The sequence below is a fragment of the Telopea speciosissima genome, chromosome 1, assembly GCF_018873765.1.
Source record: "Telopea speciosissima isolate NSW1024214 ecotype Mountain lineage chromosome 1, Tspe_v1, whole genome shotgun sequence".
In the NCBI taxonomy this organism is placed as follows: Eukaryota; Viridiplantae; Streptophyta; class Magnoliopsida; order Proteales; family Proteaceae; genus Telopea; species Telopea speciosissima.
The window spans coordinates 20,017,581-20,040,745 of NC_057916.1; the positions used below are offsets into that span (position 1 = coordinate 20,017,581).

Below are 23,165 nucleotides of genomic sequence, written 5' to 3' on the forward strand. Positions count from 1 at the left end.
CAATGGTAGAACACGATTTGAATGGATTTTATGTATATAAGTAATGGGGGTAAAATGGACACTTTTAAGGTTTAAGTTAACGGTGTTATACTTGATGGGGAAGATTGAAATATTGAAAGTTTTGGGGTGTCTGTATAATTAAGCCTAAATGCAGGGGGTGTCCATAAAATTTACCCTAAATCTTAATATGGTAAAACATTGCTAAAAAACAAAAGTATGGCAAAATATTCATTTGTTCTGATATCTAAAAAAAAAAAATTCATTCAGAGCGATTTTGACAGCATTCACGTACACCAGAAATCAGATTTTAGCAATCTTGAATTTGTTGGAAAGGTGGTTTTGTGGTCTACCTAATACAAAAAGTCTCACGTAAAAATAAAATCATTCAACCTGTCAAACTTCTTAGAGAACAATAACATTTCTCTAAGTTGAGAGCAGTTTAATTACTTATGGATAAAATCATATTTTCTAAAAACAATATAAACCAAATGTGAGACTAGGTATAACATGACAATGACCAATTCCAATAACAGTATAAACCAACTTTATGTTTTGATTGTTTCAAACTTTCAATAGCTTGCTTCTTCAGTTCTGTTGTCTTCTAGTTATATGTTGATTTGTTATAACTTGACGTGGCTTAATATTGATGTTTGATGACTAGATGTGACTTAATGTGGATTTTTGATGACTTAATGTTTCTTAATGTTAACTTTTGATGGTTTGATGTGGCTTAGTGTTGATTTTTTATGATAATACATTGTAATATACTAAAATATGTTAGGAAAGAGGGAAAATAAAAAATAACACTTGGTTGCCTAAGCGCTTAGGCACCCCTCCACCGCCTTGATAACTATGTTTACTAGTGATGATTTCTTCAAAACTTCACAATGGATTCCGCTCTTTCAATCTCTCTCATATTTTGCATTAAATTTTGTATTACCCCATGTTAGTCCTGCATTAAGTAGTAGCAATACTTTTTTGTGGGATTGAGCAATAGAATGAAAGAACAGAACCATCTTGTAATTGTCACACTTAACATTTAATGTTCCGCGATAGTAATGTTTGACTAAAGTTGAATGTATTAAATGCATCACTTGGACTCTAACCAACTGAATGGCAACTCTAAACATCTTCATTGATGTTAATGAGCTCCAACAACTAGTTTTTCTAGGACAAAGAAGTTGTTTTCTTGAAGACCAAAATAGTTTGAATATTTCCTATCTTTCAAAAAACCCACGATTAGCTCTTCTGGCTAGTTTAACAACTAGTTTGTTGCCTATGTAAAGGCTCGAGTCATTTGAACTTATAATACTGAGAATTTAAACAAAAATATCATCTTCAGAAAGGGCTTGATAGCTTGTGAGAATCATTGAGCTTGAATTGGTGCAGTTTCAAACTTGTACGAAGTCATATTGTTGTGTATAGCTTGTGGATGTATTCTACAGCTAGTGAGGTGCTTGTGGATGTGTTCTGCAGCCGAAGGAAGAAATCCTTAATCTGTGTGGCTCGGGTAAGAAATCCTTGATCTGTGTAATCCAGGTGCTCAATTCGAAGGACTGTGATTGAGAGGTGTAAGGCTTGATTCCTACCATTGGGAAAGGGATCCTTGATAGTGGAAATCCTGGGTCTGTGTAGCCCGGGTAGTGGACGTAGGATTGGTGAATCCGAACCACTTTAAAATCGTTTCTATCTCTCATTGTCCTCATCTCTTACTCTTGCATTTTGTTATTGCACTGTTACTTTAATTGTTTGTTAAATTTTGCAAGAAAGCGTTGTCACCCAATTCATCCCCCCCCCCCCTAGGTGTTGCCATTTGATCCTACAGAGTCCATTCCAGATAGTTAATGGTAGCATCCCTTGTAGTCCATTCGAGTTGTATTCAAGTTGAACCTTTGTCATTTCTAATCGGCTTAGCAGATATGTAGATGGCATACTGGAATATATATCCAGGAGTTCCAATTACAAGTTAGAAATAAACAAGAATGACCAAAAATCCCAGCACTTACATGATGTCAAAACTTTAGAATTGTGCAGCTCAAGAAGCGATTCCCAAGCTCCATCCTACACCAAAACAAAGGTGAAAAGCAATGTGTTAAGGATATTCCCATTGATCACTAGAACCATATATACAGGAGTTAGAAACCCAAAATTCATAGCAAGTTGTGGCAAAACTGTCTAACCTATTAAAACACAAAAAAAAACAAATGAAGCGACAACATTCATTCAATGCTTAAAAAAAATGCTTTGTTGATATTTCACTGAGCTGGCAGATTTTTTTTTTTTGTTGATAGATAACGGGCAGACTATGTCGAGCATGCAACATTCCCAATCCCAAGTACATGCACAAAGATGGACAAGTATGCACCTATCTGTCTTTGCATGTATTTTGACGAACCAAAAGAGGTATAAACATATCATATGTGGATGGAAGGAATCTCGAACTACAGAAGAGGGCCAAGGTACCTTCATCAGCAAGTCAAAAAGTTCAGCGCACTTGCAGGATCCACTGGGTCGAGTTCCCCATTATGGCACAAGAAGAGACTCCAGCATCAAACAATCCCCCCAAAAGGACAAATAGAAGGGATTCAACATCAAAGGGAAACAAGTAAAACGTTTTTCCATTGATAAGAAAACTTTGTTCTGAATGCTTCCATCATATAATCATCCAATAAATGTTTTACGACTGAGCTACACCTTGAATTCTCTCTGAAAAGGGTAATGTACTCAATATATATTACAATAACCCTATAGTCATAACCTTACAGGCAAAACCCTTTGGCTCAGTTGCTGACACCAGGTGGCATTTATAGGTTGTGGACAGGATGAGTTTCAGAACATCATATAAAAACACATTTTCCAAGACAATAGTTGTTCAACCAGGAAATTATTGACCTAATCCTCCCAACAATGATATACTGAATGAAAAAAAAAAACAAATAGAAATTATAGTCTGTAGACTCTGTAGTAGTCATAGCGGTTTCAAATATCATGAAGAGAATTGAGAAAATGAAAAGGAAAATGAAATTCAAATGCTAGAAATAGTTAAATGGAAAAATAACTTTACATGGGAATCACCTGACCAAAGTGAAGCATACTTTGGGTATAGAGATTGTAAGTAACTCCAGCAATTTTGAGCATTCGAGAAAATTCAATTGGTGGTGGTTCTCTTGGAGCAAATGTAACCTGCATATACAAGTGAATTGGGTAAAATCTAGATTCCACATCATCTCAATGAAATAGCATCATCAAGAAAAGTTAGCACAACATCTAGATACACCCCAATGGTATTTAGATTTGAATCTATCTTGTGCATCTCAATCAATGAATTTGTCATAATAAATTAGAGTTCATTTACCTATGGAACTACTATAAGCAGATATTACTTTATATTGTAAAATATCAGTTTATTTGATATATCATAGATTTTACAAATGGTTTGTTTTTTCTCTTACCCAAATTCATGTCATTTTCTGTTCTCCCTTTTTTTCCTTGAAATGTAACTCCCTACAAATGCTAAATATATGATTTAGCATATATAATAAGCTTTTGGTTCACTAAAAGGGGATCAATAAGTTACTAGGCCTGGCTACAATGTACCAGAATCTGCCAAGAGACAGTGATTAAGTAGAAATTAACTGTAAAGCAAATCTAACATAGAAGCAAGTTAACTAAATGTTTCCCAAGGAAACCACTAAAAAAAGAGGAAAATAATCTTTACTGCAAAAATTTAAAATTATAAAAAAAATAAAAAAGAAAAAAGAAAACTGGAATGTCGAAACCAGGGTACCAGACTACCCATTACAGAACTGTTAATGAGTGTGTAATGTGTCCAGGTCCAATGTATCTGTTCAGGTTCGATGTACCTTGTGTGTGCTAAGGTGAAGCTGAGTCATCTCCACTTAGCATACCTTATTTGTTATCCTATTTCAATCTATAAATAAAGTGGGCCTCTGTCCTCTAGAGACGAGCCAAATACTCTAATATTCAACTTGGTATCAAAGCCCCAAAACCCTAAAAAAAATTTTGGTTTTTTTCTTTCCTCCACCGCCACAGTAGAGCTCCACCGCTGATCTTGAGGCTCCAGCCTCTCTGCGCCAAACACGGTTGACTAAACATGCACCAACCACTGGTGCTCCCGCACCACCTTTGCGACCGTCTACCACCACTGCTCAACCGCAAAGCCCTTCTCCAATGGCCTCACCACCACTGCCGCCGGTGCTTAGTGCTCCTCTTCTTACAGTGATGCTCCCAGGGCTCTAGCCCTCTGTTCAATGCATACCATGGGCCTCCACCCCCTCTGTTGCACCGCAAGGAGCCTCCCGCCCCCACTGCCACGACACTCTAGGGCCTTTTGCCCTCTAACATGCTTTCCTTGGCCTCTCTAGGACCTCTGCTGCTGTGACTTCGCCCATTTACCTTGCTGCCCGTCCAGTTCGTTGTGCTATGCCCCCTTGACCATCTCGTGAATGATGCGGTAGCCTCCACACCGTTACTTCTTCTATTATATATTTGTTTCAGCACCATATCAGCTTCTTTGTTGTGGTTCCAACTCCATAGCGGAGGATAGTGATGTTAACGACTCTGCGGAAGACCTTATTCTCACAACTACTTTTCTTATCAACAGGGTTCCCTCCAGTGTACAGGACCTTAAAACCCCTGTTAGGCTTCTCCCTGATCCCTCCATAGCCTCCTCTGTCCCTCCTCAGGTCTTTGGGTGTGTTTGTTTTGCACATAACTCCTCCTCTTCCCACTCCAAGCTTGATCCCAAGGCATTCAAATGCATATTCCTTGGGTACTCGGGCTCTCAGAAAGGCTATAAGTGCTAGCACCCTCCCTCCCGTCGCCTCTTTGTTACCATGAATGTCACTTTCCACAAAACTGAACCTTACTATCAGTCACCTCTTGAGGGGGAGCATCTTGATATATTGCCAGAGGTTCCTTCAGGGCCCATTATTGACATTGTATGCATTGAGGGGAGAGATCTCATGTTCCTCAAGATGATACCAATGCTACAAGTGTTACTCAACTAAAGGATCCCATCACATATTCCAGGCGAAAAAAGCAACAAGAAAAAGAGCCCCAGGTCAACCCTCCATATCCAACGGTACCTCCTAATCATAGTTGCCAAGGTGGCAAGGCAACCCAAGGCAGTGGAGGGCTGCCTAAGCGCTTAGGCAACCAAGGCACCCAAGTGTTAATTTTTTATTTCCCCTCTTTTCAAACATTATTTAGCATGTTACAATATATACCTTATATCATCAAAAATCAACATTAAGCCACATCAAATCACCAACATTAAGTCACATCAAGTCATCAAAAATCAATATTAAGCCACATAAAAAAAAAGGACGAACCCAGTGCACGAGGCTCCGCCACTGCGGGGTCTGGGGAGGGTTATAATGTACGCAGCCTTACCCATATTTTCGAAAAGAGGCTGTTTCTAGACTCGAATCCGTGACCACTTGGTCACAATGGAGCAACCTTACCATTGCACCAAGGTCTGCCCTCTCAATATTAAGCCACATCAAGTCATCAAAAATCTACATAGACCTAGAAGACAGCTGAACTGAAGAAGCAAGCTATTGGAAGTTTGAAACAATCAAAACATACAATTGGTTTATATTGTTCTTGGATTTGGTCATTGTCATGGTATACCTAGTCTCACATTTGGTTTATACTATTCTTAGAAAATATGATCTTATCTATAAGTAATTAAATTGCTCTCAATTTAGAGAAATGTTTTTGTTCTCTAAGAAGTTTGATTGGTCAAATGTTGTTATTTTTACATGAGACTTTTTGTATCAGGTAGAGCACAAAACCAGCTTTCCAACAAATACAAGATTGCTTAAATCTGATTTATATTGAAAGAGTTATGTTCCGATCAAACCTTATTTGGTGTGCGTGAATGCTGTCAAAATCGTTCTGAATGAAAATATTTTTTAGATATCAAAACAAATGAATATTAGGTGAGATTCCTGATTATCTCTCTCTTTTATCTTCCCTACTTTCTCCTTCGATTCAAGTAAGATTTCTGAATTTTTTTCTACCCTAAGAGTTCTGTTTTCTCACTTCCCTTAGTTTTGATCTGTGTAGCTAACATATCATTCTGTTGGTAATAACTCTGCTTGATATTACTTTAGTTTTCTGCTCTGAATTTCTGTTTGATTCTGGTTCTTTCTCTTTCCCAGTTTTTTCAATCGGTCTCTTCCCCCCCCCCCCCAAAAAAAAAAAAACCCATGTTCTATTAAATCAGATGGACTTCCACCAAAAAAAGCATCTTCTCTCTTTCCTATTTTTCTATATGATTATATCTTTGTCCCCATTTCTATTAATTTTTCTGGTTTTCTGTTTGGGCTTTTTCAATAGAATATTGAAGTATTCTCAGTCCTCAAACCCTGAATTTCTCTTTGGTTGCAAGTATGCTGGATTTGGAAGTTTTCTGGGGCTTTGCTATCCAGAACTGTAATGCATGAACTTTGTGTTACCACATGTGATTCTTCGATTCTGGCCACAAAAATCACATGAGAATCATTGTGCTTTCCAAATATAATTCTGGAATTTATAGAATTGAGCTAGAATTCCAGATTCTAGAATCATAGTTATCAAGGCGGGAAGGGAAGGTGACCATGGCGTTTTAGAGGGTAAAAGCAACCAAGGCGACACCGCCATGGCGTCCAAAGTGTCCAAGGCGACCAAGGAGCCTGGACGCCATGGCGTTGCCATGGCGACGCCTTGATAACTATGTAAGAATTGATCAAAATCCGATAATTAGAATCTAATCCAAACATAGCCCAAGTCAATTTATGCATGACCCCCTAATCCCATATTTAGAATGAAAAAAGATTACTTGATCAAAAAGTCTTAGAAACTGAGTAGAGAAAAGGATGAAACGGGAACTGGAAATGGATAGCAGCATCCCGTCTCCTTGAAAGTGTTCAAAGCAATAACTTTTAGAATGGACTTCAATTGTCAAATGGCTCAAATAGGTTGAACATGTAAAATTTTTCACTTGCACTCTTTTCTTACCTCTCCTCATTCATTCATTTTTTATTAAAAAATAGAAACAAAAATAATGAGTTCACCAACACTTAGTGATTAAACCCCATGGGCACTAACAAATCCCTTCGCATCATTAAGAAAAAATGATGGAATGAGAAGCTTCCAATAATTATTAGAAGAAAAAGAAAACAAATTATAGGGCTAGACAGTACGAAGAATGAACAAAACCTGAAAAGAAGCTGAACCAAGTTCAATTATTCCTGTGGTTTTCTGAGGATCATCTCCCAAGGTTCCAAGGGCATAGTTTGCAGCCACCCAAGCATAAAGACCTTCTTCCTGACCTGAATCAAGATTCTGTCAGAAATGCCAAGTGGATTACCTTGTGCTCAAATTTTTCCATAAAGTGTAACCTAGAAACTCAGTTTCAGATGTTAACATCTTGAAAATAATAATCGAATCAGTAAACAAATAAAAAGACTGGTTAAAGAAAAGAAGAAAAAAAATGAACTGGTTAAATTACTTAACCACCCTTGTACAAAAGTAGTGCCACTAGGACAACGGCTGAAGGGCCAACAGTTTTCAGTAGCTCCAAACCAATATAGTGTGAAGAGTAGCCCATGTATGCACTTCTCCTTCTTACACTACATCCCTAGAACTAGGGGTGCAAGTTTGGCCTAGTCGGCCCGAACCCGCCTGAACTGCCCTGAGCCCGAACAAGGCCTAAGCTGAGATATTTGGCCCTGAGGGCGGGTTAGGACTGGAAATTTCTGGCCCTAACTCCTGAGTCAGGGTCGGGTTTGGCTAGGGTTGAGGCCTCGGGCTAAGCCTTGCCCGGCCTGGCCCGACCCTATTTTAAGTTATACTATAAAATATATATTCATATATTTTATATATTATAAATTATAAACATCACCCAAATTTGGTTATATAATATATTATATATGAAGACAATAAGTGATATAATACATTTTATTACAGTGTTATTTTACGCAAAATTGATAATTTTCCCCAGGCCCATTCCAGCCCATGCATTTCCTTCCCCCTCCCCATGATCAGGGCCAATCAGGGTCAGCCCGGCCCGGCCCGGCCCAACCCTGATGGCAGGTCAGGGTTGGATTTTTCTGGCCCTGAGTCAGGGTCGAGTCAGGCCTGGGCCCAGCCAAGGGGACTTAGGGTTGGGCTAGGGTTCTTTAAAGCCCGGCCCAACCGGACCCTATTACAGAGAACAACGGTTTGAGGAGTTTCAAGAACAAGACAGTGATATGAAGAGTTATCTTCTAAAGACAAAGAAACTCTAAATATCAGTATTTTGCTCCTAAAACTACAGCTAAAAAAGGGAAGAGACTAGAAACAGACATCAAAGAACTGTCACAAGGTGTCTCGTAGGCACTTCAGATGACCTAAAACACATACACTTGAACAGAGCTATTAATGAAATATGAAAACTTTGTTTTTGTGTGTGTGTGTTAATTACCTGATGAATTTCTCTTTGAATTATCTAGTGGAACGGATGCGATCCCGGGGTCAAAATACCGTACTTGGGTTCATTAATGAGCCCACCCAAAAAATAAAACCCAATTTTAAGGAGTGGTGGCAATTCTGTAAATATACTGAAGTTGCAAAGGGGTAGTGGCAATCTGGTAAATAACCAGATATGTTAAGGTGCAACTTGGTAGACAGGATATAAAGGGAAATAGCATTTATTTGGCAGGGGTACATTTGGAAGAAAAACAAATTAAAGGACATTAGTGGATTAAAGGTAAAGAGGGGCAAATCTGGGACTAGCCATAAAAGGGTCTCAAACAACCGCAATATGAGGGTTGTCTTCAATGTTTGGTCAAAAAGCACAACCAGCCAGCAGCAACCCTTTTTGATTCAGTTGATAGAACTTACTTACACACGCGTGGTTCAATCCGAAATTTCCAGCGAGAGATCCTCACACCCAGGCCCTTAGCAATTGGCTAAAGGACACCCAACCAGCAATTGATTAAAAGAGGTTCAAGGACTGCAACTGTACCCAGCCTAATAGCTCAACCAGATTCGATTTCTAGTAGAAATCTTTTGGCAGGAAGAGTTTCAGCGGTAAAGAAGTTCGCAGTAAGGTCGCCTAAAAGAGTTGAATCTAATTCCAAGGTTTGGGCTGAGGAGAACAAACACAAGAGAGATCGACCTACACTTGCTGGACTGCAACTATTGCCAAACCTAGAACAGGGGAGATACAAACCAAGATACTAGAAAATAAGAAGGCTGCTAAAGGGGAAGTTAATGATGGAAAGGAGAAGAAACAAGGAAGAAAAAGGGAGAAACATAGAAGAAGAGATGAGAGAGCGAGAGAGGGGAAGAACGCACAACCACAGCTAAGAACGGTCCACAACAACGAAGATGGAATCATGACCTCTACCAGTCTTAGGGACCCAACATAACGTCCATACTCAAATCTTGCCAAGGTGCATGTGGCACGGGCAGTGGTGTATAGAGACCAGTATTTTGCTTCTTCTGTTTTGCCATTTGGCAAGTTTGACATTGCCCAATGATCTTTGCCACATTTCGCTTCAGCCTAGGCCAAAAGAACCGGTCTTCCACTATGGCAATTGTCTTGTCCCTACCAAGTGCCCCGATACACCTCTGGCATGCAACTCCCATATAACAAACTCTCTAATGGATGTACTCAGAAGGCATAATTTGCTACCACAAAACAAGAAGCCATCTTGGAGGACATATTCAGTACTCATTCCTCGATTTCCCTCACTCAATGATGCATAAATGTCCCCAAAGTCTAAGAACAATGCATGGTCACTCTTGATTCTCTCAAATCCGATCATCTTAACACTCATGGAGTGTAAAAGAGCATACATACGACTTAAAGCATCGGCGGGTTTATTTTCTACACCTGCTTTGTGTTTCATTACAAATGTGTATTCTTGCAGAAATTCAATCCACTTTGCATGTAGGGGACTGAGCTTCTATTGTGAACTCAAATACCATAAGGCCTGATGGTCTGAGTAGAGAACAAACTCCTGCGGAAGTAGGTAATGTCTCCAATACCTTAACGCCTGTACTACCCCATAGAACTCTTTATCGTAGGTAGAATATTGTTGCTTGGCTTCATTTAACTTTTCACTAAAGGAAGCAACAGGATATCCTTCCTGACTTAGGACACGACCTATTCCTACTCCAGAGGCATCACACGCCACTTCAAAGACTTTAGGTGTAACACAGGTGCTTCCGTCATTCGCTTAATCGCTTCTTGATTTGTTGGAAGGCTTTGGCAGCTGTACTCGCCTTCCCCAATACAATCAGTGATAGGAGCCATGATTGAGCTAAAACCTCGTATGAACCTCCTATAAAAGGTGGCTAGACCGCGAAAACTACGGACCTCGTGAACACTTGTTGGTTTGGGCCACTCAGAAATTGTTTTGACCTTCTCAGGATCAGCAAACACTCCTGTAGAAGAGACAATAAACCCAAGGAAGATCACTTGGGTACTCAAAAAGGTACACTTTTTCAAGTTTACAAACAACTTCTCTTAACGAAGAACTATGAAGACCTGCCACATATGAGAAAGATGATCACTCCTGGTCTTACTGTAAATGAGAATGTCGTCGAAATAGATGACAAGAAACCTCCTGATGAAAGGCCTTAGCACCTGAGTCATCACTCTCATAAATGTACTAGGTTTATTCGTAAGGCCAAATGGCATGACTAGCAACTCATATAAACCGTCCTTTGTTTTGAAAGCGGTTTTCCATTCATCCCCAGGCCAAATGCGGATTTGAAGATATCCACTTCTCAAGTCTACTTTGGAAAGTATTTCTGAGCCAGCCATCACGTCGAGCATATCATCCAATCTTGGAATTGGGAAACGATATTTTATGGTAATTTTATTGAATGCTCGACTGGCTACACACATGCGCCAACTACCATCTTTCTTGGGAGTTAGCAATGTTGGCACTGCGCATGGGCTTAGACTTTCCCTTATGAATCCTTTCCTCAAAAGTTCATCAACTTGCCTTCTCACTTCAGAATGCTCTGTAGGATTCATTCGGTAATGGGGAAGATTGGGAAGAGAGGATCCTTGAATGACGTGGATTGCATGTTGAATATCCCTCATGGGAGGAAGTTCATATGGTAACTCCCCAGGGAAAACATCACTGAACTCAAAAAAAGTATAGTAGTAACCTCTCTCGGGACCTCTAATGGAACATCTAGGGAGTGCTCTTTTACCTCTTTGGAAACCAAGAAATAGATCACTTCTTGATCTTTGCATTCTCTCTCAAATTGTAGACAAACACATAAGTATTTGATCTACCGAAATGTGTCACATCAAGATCAAACAACCAAGGTCTTCCCAATAAAATGTGTGCTACATCCATGGGTAGTACATCACACCAAACAATGTCTCTATACTCAGCAAATTGTAACAGAACTAAACAACGCTGACTAACTGGAATGGTGGTCTGATCTACTCAAGCAACTTTGTATGGATGTGGATGAGGCTCTGGCTTAAGGCCCAATCGTGAAATGGTGGTTTGAGAAACCATATTCATACACCTGCCGCTGTCTATAATGATCTTACAATTCTTATCCCCAAATTTAGTGCACGCATGGAAGATATTGGTCCTTCGCCAATCATCTTCAGCCTTTGGTTGAGTGAACATACACCTCACAACATTCATACAGGCTGTCATCTCTTCAAACTCTTGGCCCTCTTCATCACTGGCCCCGTCTTCAGGAACATGCACACATACTTCTTCAACATGTTCTGACTCTTCTTCATTCTCATTGGTTCTAGTGCAGAGATTGCGGTTTGGGCATTGATAAGCATAATGCCCAGTAAAATTACAACATTAGTACACAGATTTGTTACTGCCCTTAGAACTCTCCGTAGCAGGTCCTTTCCCTTTAGAATCTTTAAATGTGGAATGGGAAGGATTGCTTCCTCTAGACGCATAAGGAGCAAAATGGGCAGACTTAGATACCCGCTCACCATCGGTTAATTTCTTTGAGGAGAACTCTGCAGATTGGGAACCATATTTCCTAGTGGAGGGTTGCCTAATGTACTGTTCTAATTCCAGTGCCAACAGGAATGCCTGTTCAATTGAATCCACAGGGTGTGGAATCATCTCCTTTCTTATTTTAGGCTTAAGACCAGTACGAAAGCAAGAAAGAGTCACTTTGGGATCCTCATTCACATCACAACGGACCATAAATTCATCAAACTTACTCATAACTCAGCAACTGACATGCTTCCTTGCCGAAGAGTAATCATTTAATCCAACATCCAATCTCTATAAGATACTGGGAGATATTTCTCTTTCAATTTTTCTTTCATTTCAGCCCAATATTCTATAGGTTCATGGCCCATTCTTTGAATATGACGCTCCATACTCATCCAATACAATTTGGCTTGCCCCGTAAGTTTCATTTTGGCAAATCTTACGCGTCGAGCATCGGCCATGTCATACCACTCAAGGTAGTGGTCCATGTCTAAAAGCCAATCCAAGAAGACTTTTGGATCAAGTCTTCCACCATATGAGGGAGCATCAATCCTCACTTTATTTGTAATGCCACCAGCCCTAGTTTGCCATTGCATGTTAGGCACCCTATCAAGCATTTCCCATTCTTCTTCGCCCTCATCATAATGATGACGTGGACCTCTTGGTGGATAGGGAAACTTATGTTGTTTATAGGGCTCTCTATGCACAAATTGAAGTGGCTGGTCATTGGGGACTTCACTCCTTTGAGTTTCAACATGCCTTTCAACATCCTCTTGTTGAATTTCATTTTCCTTATCTCTAGGAACATGATCCCTAGGCAGCCTCAAAAGCTCTCAAACACATATCTTGGGATTCAAACAGAGTATGGAACTCGTCCAACCTGGCATTAATTCTGCCCAACTGTTCTGCCAGACTATCTAAATTCATTGGTCCTATTTGGGACTGTGGCTGGTATTGGGCTCCACTACGGTTGACACACAACATATGGGAAAGCTTTAAGAGGGCACAAAGGGCTGGACTACCAAAATTGGTGCAGGACAGGTTTGGGAATTCTAATACAAGTCTAAGGATTAAATGAATTTGGGTTTGAAAAGGTCTACTGACACAAAACTCGCAACATACTCGCAGAAAATCAGATTTAACAGAAACCACATAAATGATGAATTTTCCAAAATACAAGTGCAGACAATTCATTTTAGGATTCATGGAAATTTAATAAAAAACACATGATAGGCAGTAGCTTTCTTTGCTGTCCCACGAGTTGGAATGCTGTGATCAAGTGCTTAGTCACTACCAAGCTCCAAGAATGTATCCTTAGTGCCTCCTTGATATTAATTGATGAATCTCCACTGTGTTTGAGGTTATAATTTTTAAGACAAAAGTGAGAAATTGGTACTGGTGGAAAAGGAATAGGGGAGACGAAGAGGGTGATAGCCTAAGAGAGAAGAGAGGGGTTTTGGCTTCACACCAACTTGGATTCACTCCAAGGTTTGAAGGGAATCACTCATGCTACAGAGAATGGAGAATATCTCACAAGTTCCATCATCATCATTGTCTTTCATGTCAAAAATACAGTCTTTTAAAACTCAAAATAAAAAAACGAAGGAAATAACGCCATACCAACTACTTTTCCAGCAATAACTACTCCCTAATAACTACTTCTACAGCAATACTCCCTAATAACTCCTTCCAACATTAGAACATAACAGTGTTGATACTAAATAAAATAAAATACAACAAAATAAAACAAGCTACACATAAGTAAATAGAAATATGCATCCACACAAGTTAAAAAGGGACATTTAGCCACAATGAGGTGATATGTTGCTATGTACGTTGGCGTCTCCTCTGATATGCCTAAATCCTGTTGTGATGTTAATGGCGTCCAACCCAAAAGCCCGAGCTTCAGGGTGGAGAGGCCCTTCCAAGGTCATAAGTTAAACTGCCGCACACCATGGAATTAAATATCAGTTGAAACTGACCGAAATCTCTAAGTTATCTTGGTTTTGGGCTTGATCGAAACAAAACCCAAGATCGAAATTCAAGGTCGAAATCCAAGTTTCAACCTTGAGCCCCTAGAACGAAACCTCAAAACAAAATCCAACACGTTTCAATTTCGGGCCTGACCAAAACCAGGTCCAAAACTGAGTTCTCAATCCTTACCGCACACTACCCGACCGATGTGGGACTAAACTCCCCTCTCATTCCTAGCCATGGAGCGCATTCACTACATCAACTTCCCCCAGCTTTGGGCCATGGCCCCCCACATGGCCGGTGCACGAACAACCCGTTCCGATACCACTTAATGACATCCAACCTAAAAGCTCGAGCTTCAGGGTGGAGATGTCCTTCCAAGGTCAAAAGCCAAACTGCCGCACACTAACCCGACCGATGTGGGACTAAACTCCCCTCTTGTTCCTGGACATGGAGCTCATTCACTGCATAACTCCTCCAACTTTGGGCCATGGGCCCCCACATGGTTGGTGCACAGACAACCCACTATGATACCACTTAATGGCGTCCAACCCAAAAGCCCGAGCTTCAGGGTGGAGAGGCCCTTCCAAGTTCACAAGCCAAACTGCTGCACACTACCTAACCGATGTGGGACTAAACTCCCCTCCCATTGTTGGCCATGGAGCGCATTCACTGCATTAACTCCCCCAGCTTTGGGCCATGGGCCCCCACATGGCCGGTGCATGGACAACCTGCTCTGATACCACTTAATGACGTCCAATCGAAAAGCCCGAGCTTCAGGGTGGAGAGACCCTTCCAAGGTCATAAGCCAAACTGCCACACACTACCCAACCGATGTGGAACTAAACTCCCCACCCATTCCTGGCCATGGAGCGCATTCACTGCATCAGATGTCCTCATCAAATCTAGCTCTCCTAACAAGGTTTGCAAGTTGCAGTAGAACCACTTTATTCTAAGATATCCACTAAATCAGCAACAGCAAGGCTGAATCTCCCTCCACTAGGTGAGTCTGTGCCTGTGATGCATATATGGCCAAACCTTGGGTAATAGCCTTTAACTCCGCTGTATTTGAATCCACACTACTTATCGTACCAACTTTCTTCAACCCAAGTCCACAATCCTAAAACGGAACCCTAGAACCCACCATACTAGAAATTCTAGGACTCCAAAACCACATAAACAGAGTTTTTAACTCTCCTCTTTCTGTTAGCCAACCATTTCAATATAGATTGGCAGCTCGTCCTCAGAATTTTGATTATTATTCTATTAAGGGACACTAAATCCTTCTGCATATAGAAGTATATCTGGATATTTTTAACAATTTTGTTATTTTTCCAAAACCGTGTCAAGCTTCTATATTTAGGTAATAAATAATTTCCCATCTTATGAGGGTCCGAGGGCTTCAACAAGAACCATTTAAGAACAGGAACTTGACGTGAGTTCTGAATTCCTAGGAAACTACTGAAATAACAATCAACTGAATCTAACAAGACGTTCATGGGGCTTGACCACATGTTTCAACTGTTCTCATTCCTAGTGGCATGTAAAGCATAAAATTTCTTTGCTAATAAGCTCATAATTCATTCCAAATCAGTGAACTCCATGAATGGGGTGCATTGGTGCAAAACTTTGTGGAAAAATCTTATCTGCCTCATATTGATTAACTATCAAGGATTTTGTTAAATTTACTATATTTGGTATATATCTAGAACTCATCCAGCTGCGTCTTAATTTTGGAATGTTGTTGTATTACTCCAAATTTTATTCTGGTCGCAACCACTAGTGGTTTTGTACCACAAAAAAGAAAGCTCGAAAATCCAGAAGTAAAGGGCAGAACAGAAAAAAAATATACACCTGTTATCACAGACGCCCACTCGTCTTTGAATAGAAAACCAGAAGATCTCAAAACTCGCCTGCAAGACTCCAAAATGGCCTTCCTTGCATCGAAGCTGATCTTTTCGAAGCTCCCCCTTGCCATCAACCGCACCTTGGTAAGCTTCCACTCCGACTTAGGGATCCTCGCCTTCGCAAACTCCAAAAGGCCGGAAATTGAAGACCCAGCGCTTTCAGGACTGGCATCAAATTCCGAAAGCCCAGGCCGAACCTTGAAAGAATGCGAACCCTTCCCATCGAACCCAATAAACGGAATCCTCCCTTCGTTGAGAAACTCAAATACATGGACTCTCGACCCTGTGCTGCCAGCATCGATGATAACTCCAAACCCTTTCGGTCTCGATTCACTGAATTTTGAGGACTGATGCACTCCACGAGCGATCGCAAAGAGATAGAAGAGAAAAGGAACCATCAACAGAGCTGTGACGAGAATCCACCATTTATCACGCGATTGTGACGAAGCGATCTGCGATGGTTTCGGATTCGGAGATGCAAATGAAGAGAAGGAATGCATTCGAGGGTGGAGCTGAGTCCTGTGGGGAGGAATGTAAGCGGCCGAAACTCTAGATTGCAGGTTCGAGTAATCCATGACGACGAAGAGGATATACAATAGTGGAAGAACATGAGGAAATCTGGAGCGAAAAATGCTCTCAGATTTCTCAAAGGTTTCGTTCAAAAAATTTACAATCGAAGACTCAACCTCCTCCAATCTCGGCAAGTTCAAATCCTTTCACACTTTTCTCTCTTCTGTCGAAATCTCCCCTCGAAGAAGAGACACACTCAAACTCAAACACCCCACTGATTCTCGGATTCTCTCTCTTTAGTCCGCAGGTTGCCAAGTTGAATTCTTTCAGGTGTCAGTCCAATAAAACTGCAACAGTTTTTTTTTTTTTACATTTCAATCCCTCATTTCTTGTATTTTTTTTTCACGACCCTTTACATTTTCAGATTTTGTATTCATCCCCCCTTCCAGTTCCCCATTTATAAAAACAGACGCATTTTGGTTTTTGGACGCTTGACGTGAAAATTTATTGAAATAACAAAATGCCACCCTTGGACACCAGAATGGCACGCACATCCCTCAACCCCTTAAGCCTGAAGAACACTGACCATGAAGCTCCACCCCACTCGCCTTCCAACATACATGGGAGCTCTATAAAGACTAACGAAATGTCCTTGCTGGATCACATCAACGACATGCTCCACCTGCAACAGATCCAAACCCGCATGATCAAAACAGCCCTCAACCCAATTACTTCTCAGCGGTCTCCGGTGATATTAGTGTGATCCAAATCCGGACCAAGTCTCATTTCGGTTCTAAAATTTAGTACTTGTATCAAATCTATACGGTTTTGGTTCGGTTTATCAATAATATATTAATTATTTAAATTCTATTTGATTTTGGTTCTAACCGTTGATTCCTATGTTGGATCCAGAAAATAATCAAGTCCCGCTTTCATTTTGTTCTTTAATTCTAAATTGTAACTAAATTCTATTTGGTTCAATTATGTTCTAGTAATTCGATCCGAATTAGATTTCGGTTTTCGATTTTGGTTCCAATTTAATACCCTTATCCAAAACTTCACTCTCTTTCCTATTCAAGGTTTGCTCTAGATTGTTTGATCTTAGAAAAGGGCAGCAAGTGCATTGTCGATCCAAGCTTGTTGCATTTGTATACAAGTTGTGGTGAATTGGCGCTTTTGCTAAGATCGTCTTTGATGGACCTGGTCACAGAAATGTTGTCACTTGGAATGCAATGATTTCAGGTTGTGTTAAGAGTGGGAGATTAAAAGAGGCTCTGCAATATTTTCGTGAGATGAGATTAGCTCATGAGAATGTTGTGCCTCAGCCTGTGGCAACATAGGGGCACTTGTTTTGGGTAGATGTGTGCATTGTATTGCTTATAAGCATGGTTACTGTGAGGTGGTTCCTCTGGGTAAATGCACTGGTTGGCATGTATGAAAAATGTGGCATTATGAAAGGTGCATTCAAATTGTTTGATGAAATGGATGTTAGAGATATCGTGTCATGGAGTGTCATGACTCATGATCGACATATGCGCCACTGGCCATCGTACCTGACGACATGACCTTCACTAGTCTGTTATGTGCTTGTAGACATGAAGTTTGTTACAAAAAGGGAAGCTGTGCTTTGATAGGCTGACTAGGGAATACGGAGTTAAGCCAAAGATTCAACATTTTGGGTGCATAGAGGATTTGCTGGGCAAAGCAGGGAAACTGAAGGAGCGGGTTAGGTGTGTTAGGTTATGTTTTACAATGTATTGTTTACATTTTGTAATTTTTGTTTAATATCTAATCATCTATTGGTTCACCAAAAAAAAAAAGACTAATTATCTATTGAACGAAAATATTTATAATTTTAAAATTAAACTAAATTTTTTAACCTAAAACAAAATCTAATAATCAATTGAGTATGAAACAAAGTAATATCCAATCACAAGTGTCTCATTTTTTAAATACATAAAACGACGTAAATAGCAAAAAAGGAGGGCAAGTCAGGGCCAACTAGACCCTAGCAAAAATCATGATCAACCCAACCCTTAGCAAAAATCAGGATCAATCAGGGCCAATCCAGCCCGATCAAGGTCAAGTTGGGCTGGGTTGAGCCCGACATGGTTGGGCCTGGGTTGAGATATCTCAGCCCGACCTAGGACCAAGTTGGGCTTGGGTTGAGTTAAGAGGACTAAAGATTGGGCTAGGATTTTAAAAAACCTGACCCAACCCAACCTAGCCTGTGTCACCCCTAATATGTGCTGATCACAAACATGCCCATGGAGCCCGATGCTACTAGTTGGCTCTCCCTAGTTGGTGCTTGTCTGTTCCATGGAGATCTTGGATTGGCACAGCTCATCTCGGGTCACTTATTAAAGAGATTGGATCCAATTGATTATGGCAATCTGGTGATGTTGTCAAGTGTGTATGCAAGGCTAGGAAGAAGGCATGATGTAGAGGGGCTAGTAAAACCCTAGTTGTAGTTTTATTGAAGTAAATAATGTTGTTCATGGGATGATGGGATGGTGTTTGCTAGGGTGTATTGTGCATCTTTTCGACTATTATGAAGACTTTGAGGTCTTTCTGCATGGGCTCAAGTCTTACTGTGAACCATTCCAAGTCCCCTATCATCATAGGCGGTGTGGATGATCACATTCAAGAAAATCTGATTTAGATTCGGGGTTTCCTAAATCCCATCCCCTCATAAAATATCTTCGTGTTCGGTTGATTTCTTAAAAAAAAGGACCAAAAAAAAAATATATCCAACCTATTTCAGTATGGTCGGTACCATCCACTAAAACTTTGGTCTCTGCCCCCAGAATAATTGAAGCATTTGTCAAATCGTAGCCAACATAAATAGATTTTGTTTTGTCTTTAATGAAATTATTGTTAAGCAAATCTTGATCAGAATTTTAGGAATAAACAATGTCACTCTCATTTGATTTACAGTCTACAAGTGGGACACAACAATAAATTTGTTTTTGGGTGGAATTCTTTGGATTCAACCCAAGGACAGCTTAAGATTTCATACACTATTAGGGAGAAAGTTCTCTGTCTGGGAGTGTGGCCTACTCCAGCACTCTCTTGAGTCTATCTCTCTCCTCCCATATAAAAAGATACTTTTACCCTTTTATTTTGAGGAGGAGAGAGATAGACACATGGGAATACTAGCGTAAGCCACACTCCCAGACAGAAAACTACTTCCCTACACTATTATTATGACCTTTTGTTTTTTTATTGAACACTATTATTATGACCATGGTTGACAGAAAGTCCCTTCATCATGATTGAATGAAGATACACTAATTGGATGATTGGTTGATGGGTCATGTCTGTTCACCACATAGCAATAACAAGACCACCAATCCACCCATGGTGAATTTCCTGAATGGTGTTAACTCCCATCCTCCGTTATCGGTGGCTGGTATTGTGGAGGGTATTGTGGAGGATATTGCGCATATAGCCTCAAGTATCCCCTATTGTTCTTTTGTTCATGTTTCTCGAGGTGGTAACTTTGCTGCACATTCTCTAGTTAGGATGGCCCTGTCTATAGCAAGTATGACGGTTTGGCCAACTTCCTCTCCTTGGCTTCTTGATATTAGTAATCAGGATGTTTGGAGCTCCTCTTGCCCACTTCAATAAAATCCCTTTTTACCAAAAAAAAATAAAAAAAAATCCACCCACCCTTGTGATTTTTAACAAAAAACATGACTCTGACTCAGTCCTTTGCAAAACCTAGTGAATCGGATGAGTCAAACCTGATCATGACGAATCTTGTTTTTCTCTTATTTGTTTAATATATTTTTTTTTCTCCTTTAAGTGAAGAGACTAAGACTATAGATGCTTCAAAGGTGAGAAGAAAAAAAGTGTTAATATTGAAGACAACAAACAAAAAAATATATATATATATATGATTAATCATAATGCAAATCCCTTTTACCCTTATGAGCCAATAAATAGTAGGCCAAAAGGAAGAAGGAGGAAATGAGAAGGAGAAAGAGATCAAAAGGAAAAAGAGAAAAGAAGAAAAAGAAAAGCAAGACAATGGAGATTCTGAGGTTTCCCTTAGAAATCCCCAAAATACCACTGGAGTCAAAATTCTACATGAATAATCATTGTAGAAACATCAGAATTCCGCCCAACCGATTAGGATATATAGGTCTTTTTTAGCCAAACTAGTAAGTTTCTTCATCTTTCCTTATTTATTTACTTTAAAAATCATATTATAAATATATTTTTTCAGTATTTTTTCTAAGTCCCCTATAAATGTTGTTATGATGCTAAAATTTTCATAAATAGGAATTTTCTTATCTCTTATTTATACCATTATAATGCCAAGTTAGGGTTTTCAAAATAATAATATGTCAATTTAGGGTATTCAAACTAATTTAGGTATTTAATTAGTTTTGAATTTTGATATTATTTTTTTAATTGAATATTCTTTGTTTAGATGATTTGATATTAATTTGGCAAGTTTGCATAATAGTTTACATCACTCTTCTGTTGTTTGGATTGTAATTAGGGTTTTGAAAAGCTATTAACTTTGTTTTGTAACAGATGTGGTACATGTGAGTCTTTTTTTTTTTTTTTTCTATTTAAATACCATATATTAAGCTATTTCATTTTAAATTATGTTTTTTAATAGAATATGAAATGACGGACATATGATTAGTTAAGAATGTTTATTATTTAATAAAAATACCAAATAAATAAGAAGAACGGTTTAATCGGGTGGACAGGGTGTCTCAGACCTTTCCTAGTCTGTAACTAGACTCGAAGCTTATCTCATGGTTGGACCAATTCGAATGAAATCATGTGAATTTAATATGGGTCCCAAACCTTACTAGGAGGTGATTCTTGATCCATTCCTTCTCTCTTAAGAGAAGGATATTCCTTCAAAGACAAATCACTATTCTCATACTATGTTATTTTGCATGGACCTTTTTTTTCCCTTTCCTTTTTTCCAACTTATCAATGTATGATTGATGATTTGACTAGAAGATCTTTCAGTGCACACAAGAGAATTGATCTGAAATGACTTTTCTTGTGTGCTCATTTGAGGAAGAACCATTATCTAGTGGAGGGGTAACACTTAAAGCTTTTCAGGTTATAAGTAAATCTTTTTAGTATTATTAATGTTAAATTCTTGACTAGTATTCTTGGGATGCGAAAGAACTCGAAACGATTTTTTCGCTATGCATTCAGGTATGAGATGGTTTTCTTTTATCATGGAACGGTAAAAGAAATGTTTTGCTTTCCTTGTTTTTGCTCTAATTCTTATGGGAAGAGATTGTTATGATCCCAACGAATACAGAGAGCTAAGGGCAAAAGTTTACTGTGATTCATCTTGCCCCCCCTCCACACACACACACACACCTGAGCGGTGTTTGCTCTCCACCATAATTTTAGTGCATGGTATTGGATTGGATATCAGTTACCTGTAAAATCGATATGATACTGATATGGTGTCGACATGGATCAACCATATCGGACAACTTTTCACCTGATTTCCCTTACAAAAACAGGATTTTTTTTTACTGTTTCACCCCTTGTCTCTACCATAAAGAGCGATATGATACCAATACCGCAAACCATGCTCTCCACCCCCAAGCTATGATTTTTTTTGTCACTTGTGAAAAAACAAAAAGTAGTTACTAACTTTATTTCATTTTGACATCAGGTGCATATGTCGCTTCTCCACTAGGCAGTGGCGATATGCCACTTTATTTATTTGGAATTAGTTTATTTGATTGGTTCTTTTAGGGTTTCATAATTTCTATGTTGGTTCAGCATAATATATATTAGCTGATGTGATCATATATTTTAGATTAGATTTTCTCCCCTTTTACATTTTTTATACCTTATTTTCACTATTTCACATTGGGTATGTAAGTAGGCTACCACTGCCTCACTAGGAAGTGGCAGTATGCTTTAATTAATTCCAAATTTTATATTATTTTTTATAATTGAATATTCTTCGTTTAGATGTTTGATATTAATTTGGCATGCTTGCATAATATATTATTTACATTATTCTTCTATTGTTTGGATTGTAATTAGGGTTTTGTAAAGCATGTGTAAAGGTAACTTGTCTTTCTTTTTCTATTTAAATTCCATTATTATGCTCTAGAATATGAAATGATGCACACGGTTAGTTAAAAATACCAAACAAATAAATAAGAACGGTTTAATCGGGTGGACAAGGGTTTTGATTACAAAGGAAAATGAAACCTAAATAAAATAGAAAACAAAATAATATAGAAAAATAAAATAAGAAATTAATATTCTTAAATCGCACACAAAACTTCAAAGGTTGCGTGGACCTCTTAAACATACAAATTTGGCTTTGAAACCCCAATCCAATGAAATCTGCTAGCTGCGTTATAGAAAAGATATTATGGCTCCCGTAACTCCATCCTAATGAAAAGTTATGATGCTTAAAAGTTGAACTTACAAAGTAATATATATGTATATTTTTTTGGTATTTCTCAGCTACTTTTTGTCTCGATTTATTCTTTGAAACAAAAAAATGAACCGATATTTTTCTACTCTTTTTTTCATTCCCAAGAACAACAAAATAGAGAAACAAAAGTGCTATATCATGCATGCCCTAACTAACTAAGGAGTTCTCTATTTAGGGTAGCTGAGGCTGAGATGCAGCACGTGGTTGCTACTTGACAAATGACAATCTTCATATGTATTATATATATTTAAGGGAGAAGCATGTCATCTCGTCTCTCTATAAATAAGACACGAGTGGCTTCTTGTTTGTCATCTCTTGAGACTTAAG

At 39.1% G+C, this 23,165-nt stretch overlaps 1 protein-coding gene across 1 annotated transcript in view; it reads right to left on the bottom strand.

Annotated features, from left to right (window-relative positions):
- LOC122660161 (probable apyrase 6) overlaps positions 1–16,641 on the bottom strand; it is a 32,609-nt gene extending 15,968 nt beyond the window's left edge. The window contains exons 1-4 of the mRNA XM_043855355.1: positions 15,825–16,641; positions 7,228–7,340; positions 3,076–3,183; positions 2,007–2,061 (exon numbers count right to left, since the gene is read on the bottom strand). Of these exons, the coding sequence (XP_043711290.1) occupies positions 2,007–2,061; positions 3,076–3,183; positions 7,228–7,340; positions 15,825–16,452 (904 nt within the window). The 5' untranslated portion in view covers positions 16,453–16,641. The remainder of the gene's footprint in view (positions 1–2,006; positions 2,062–3,075; positions 3,184–7,227; positions 7,341–15,824) is intronic.
- Positions 16,642–23,165: the final 6,524 nt, after the last annotated feature.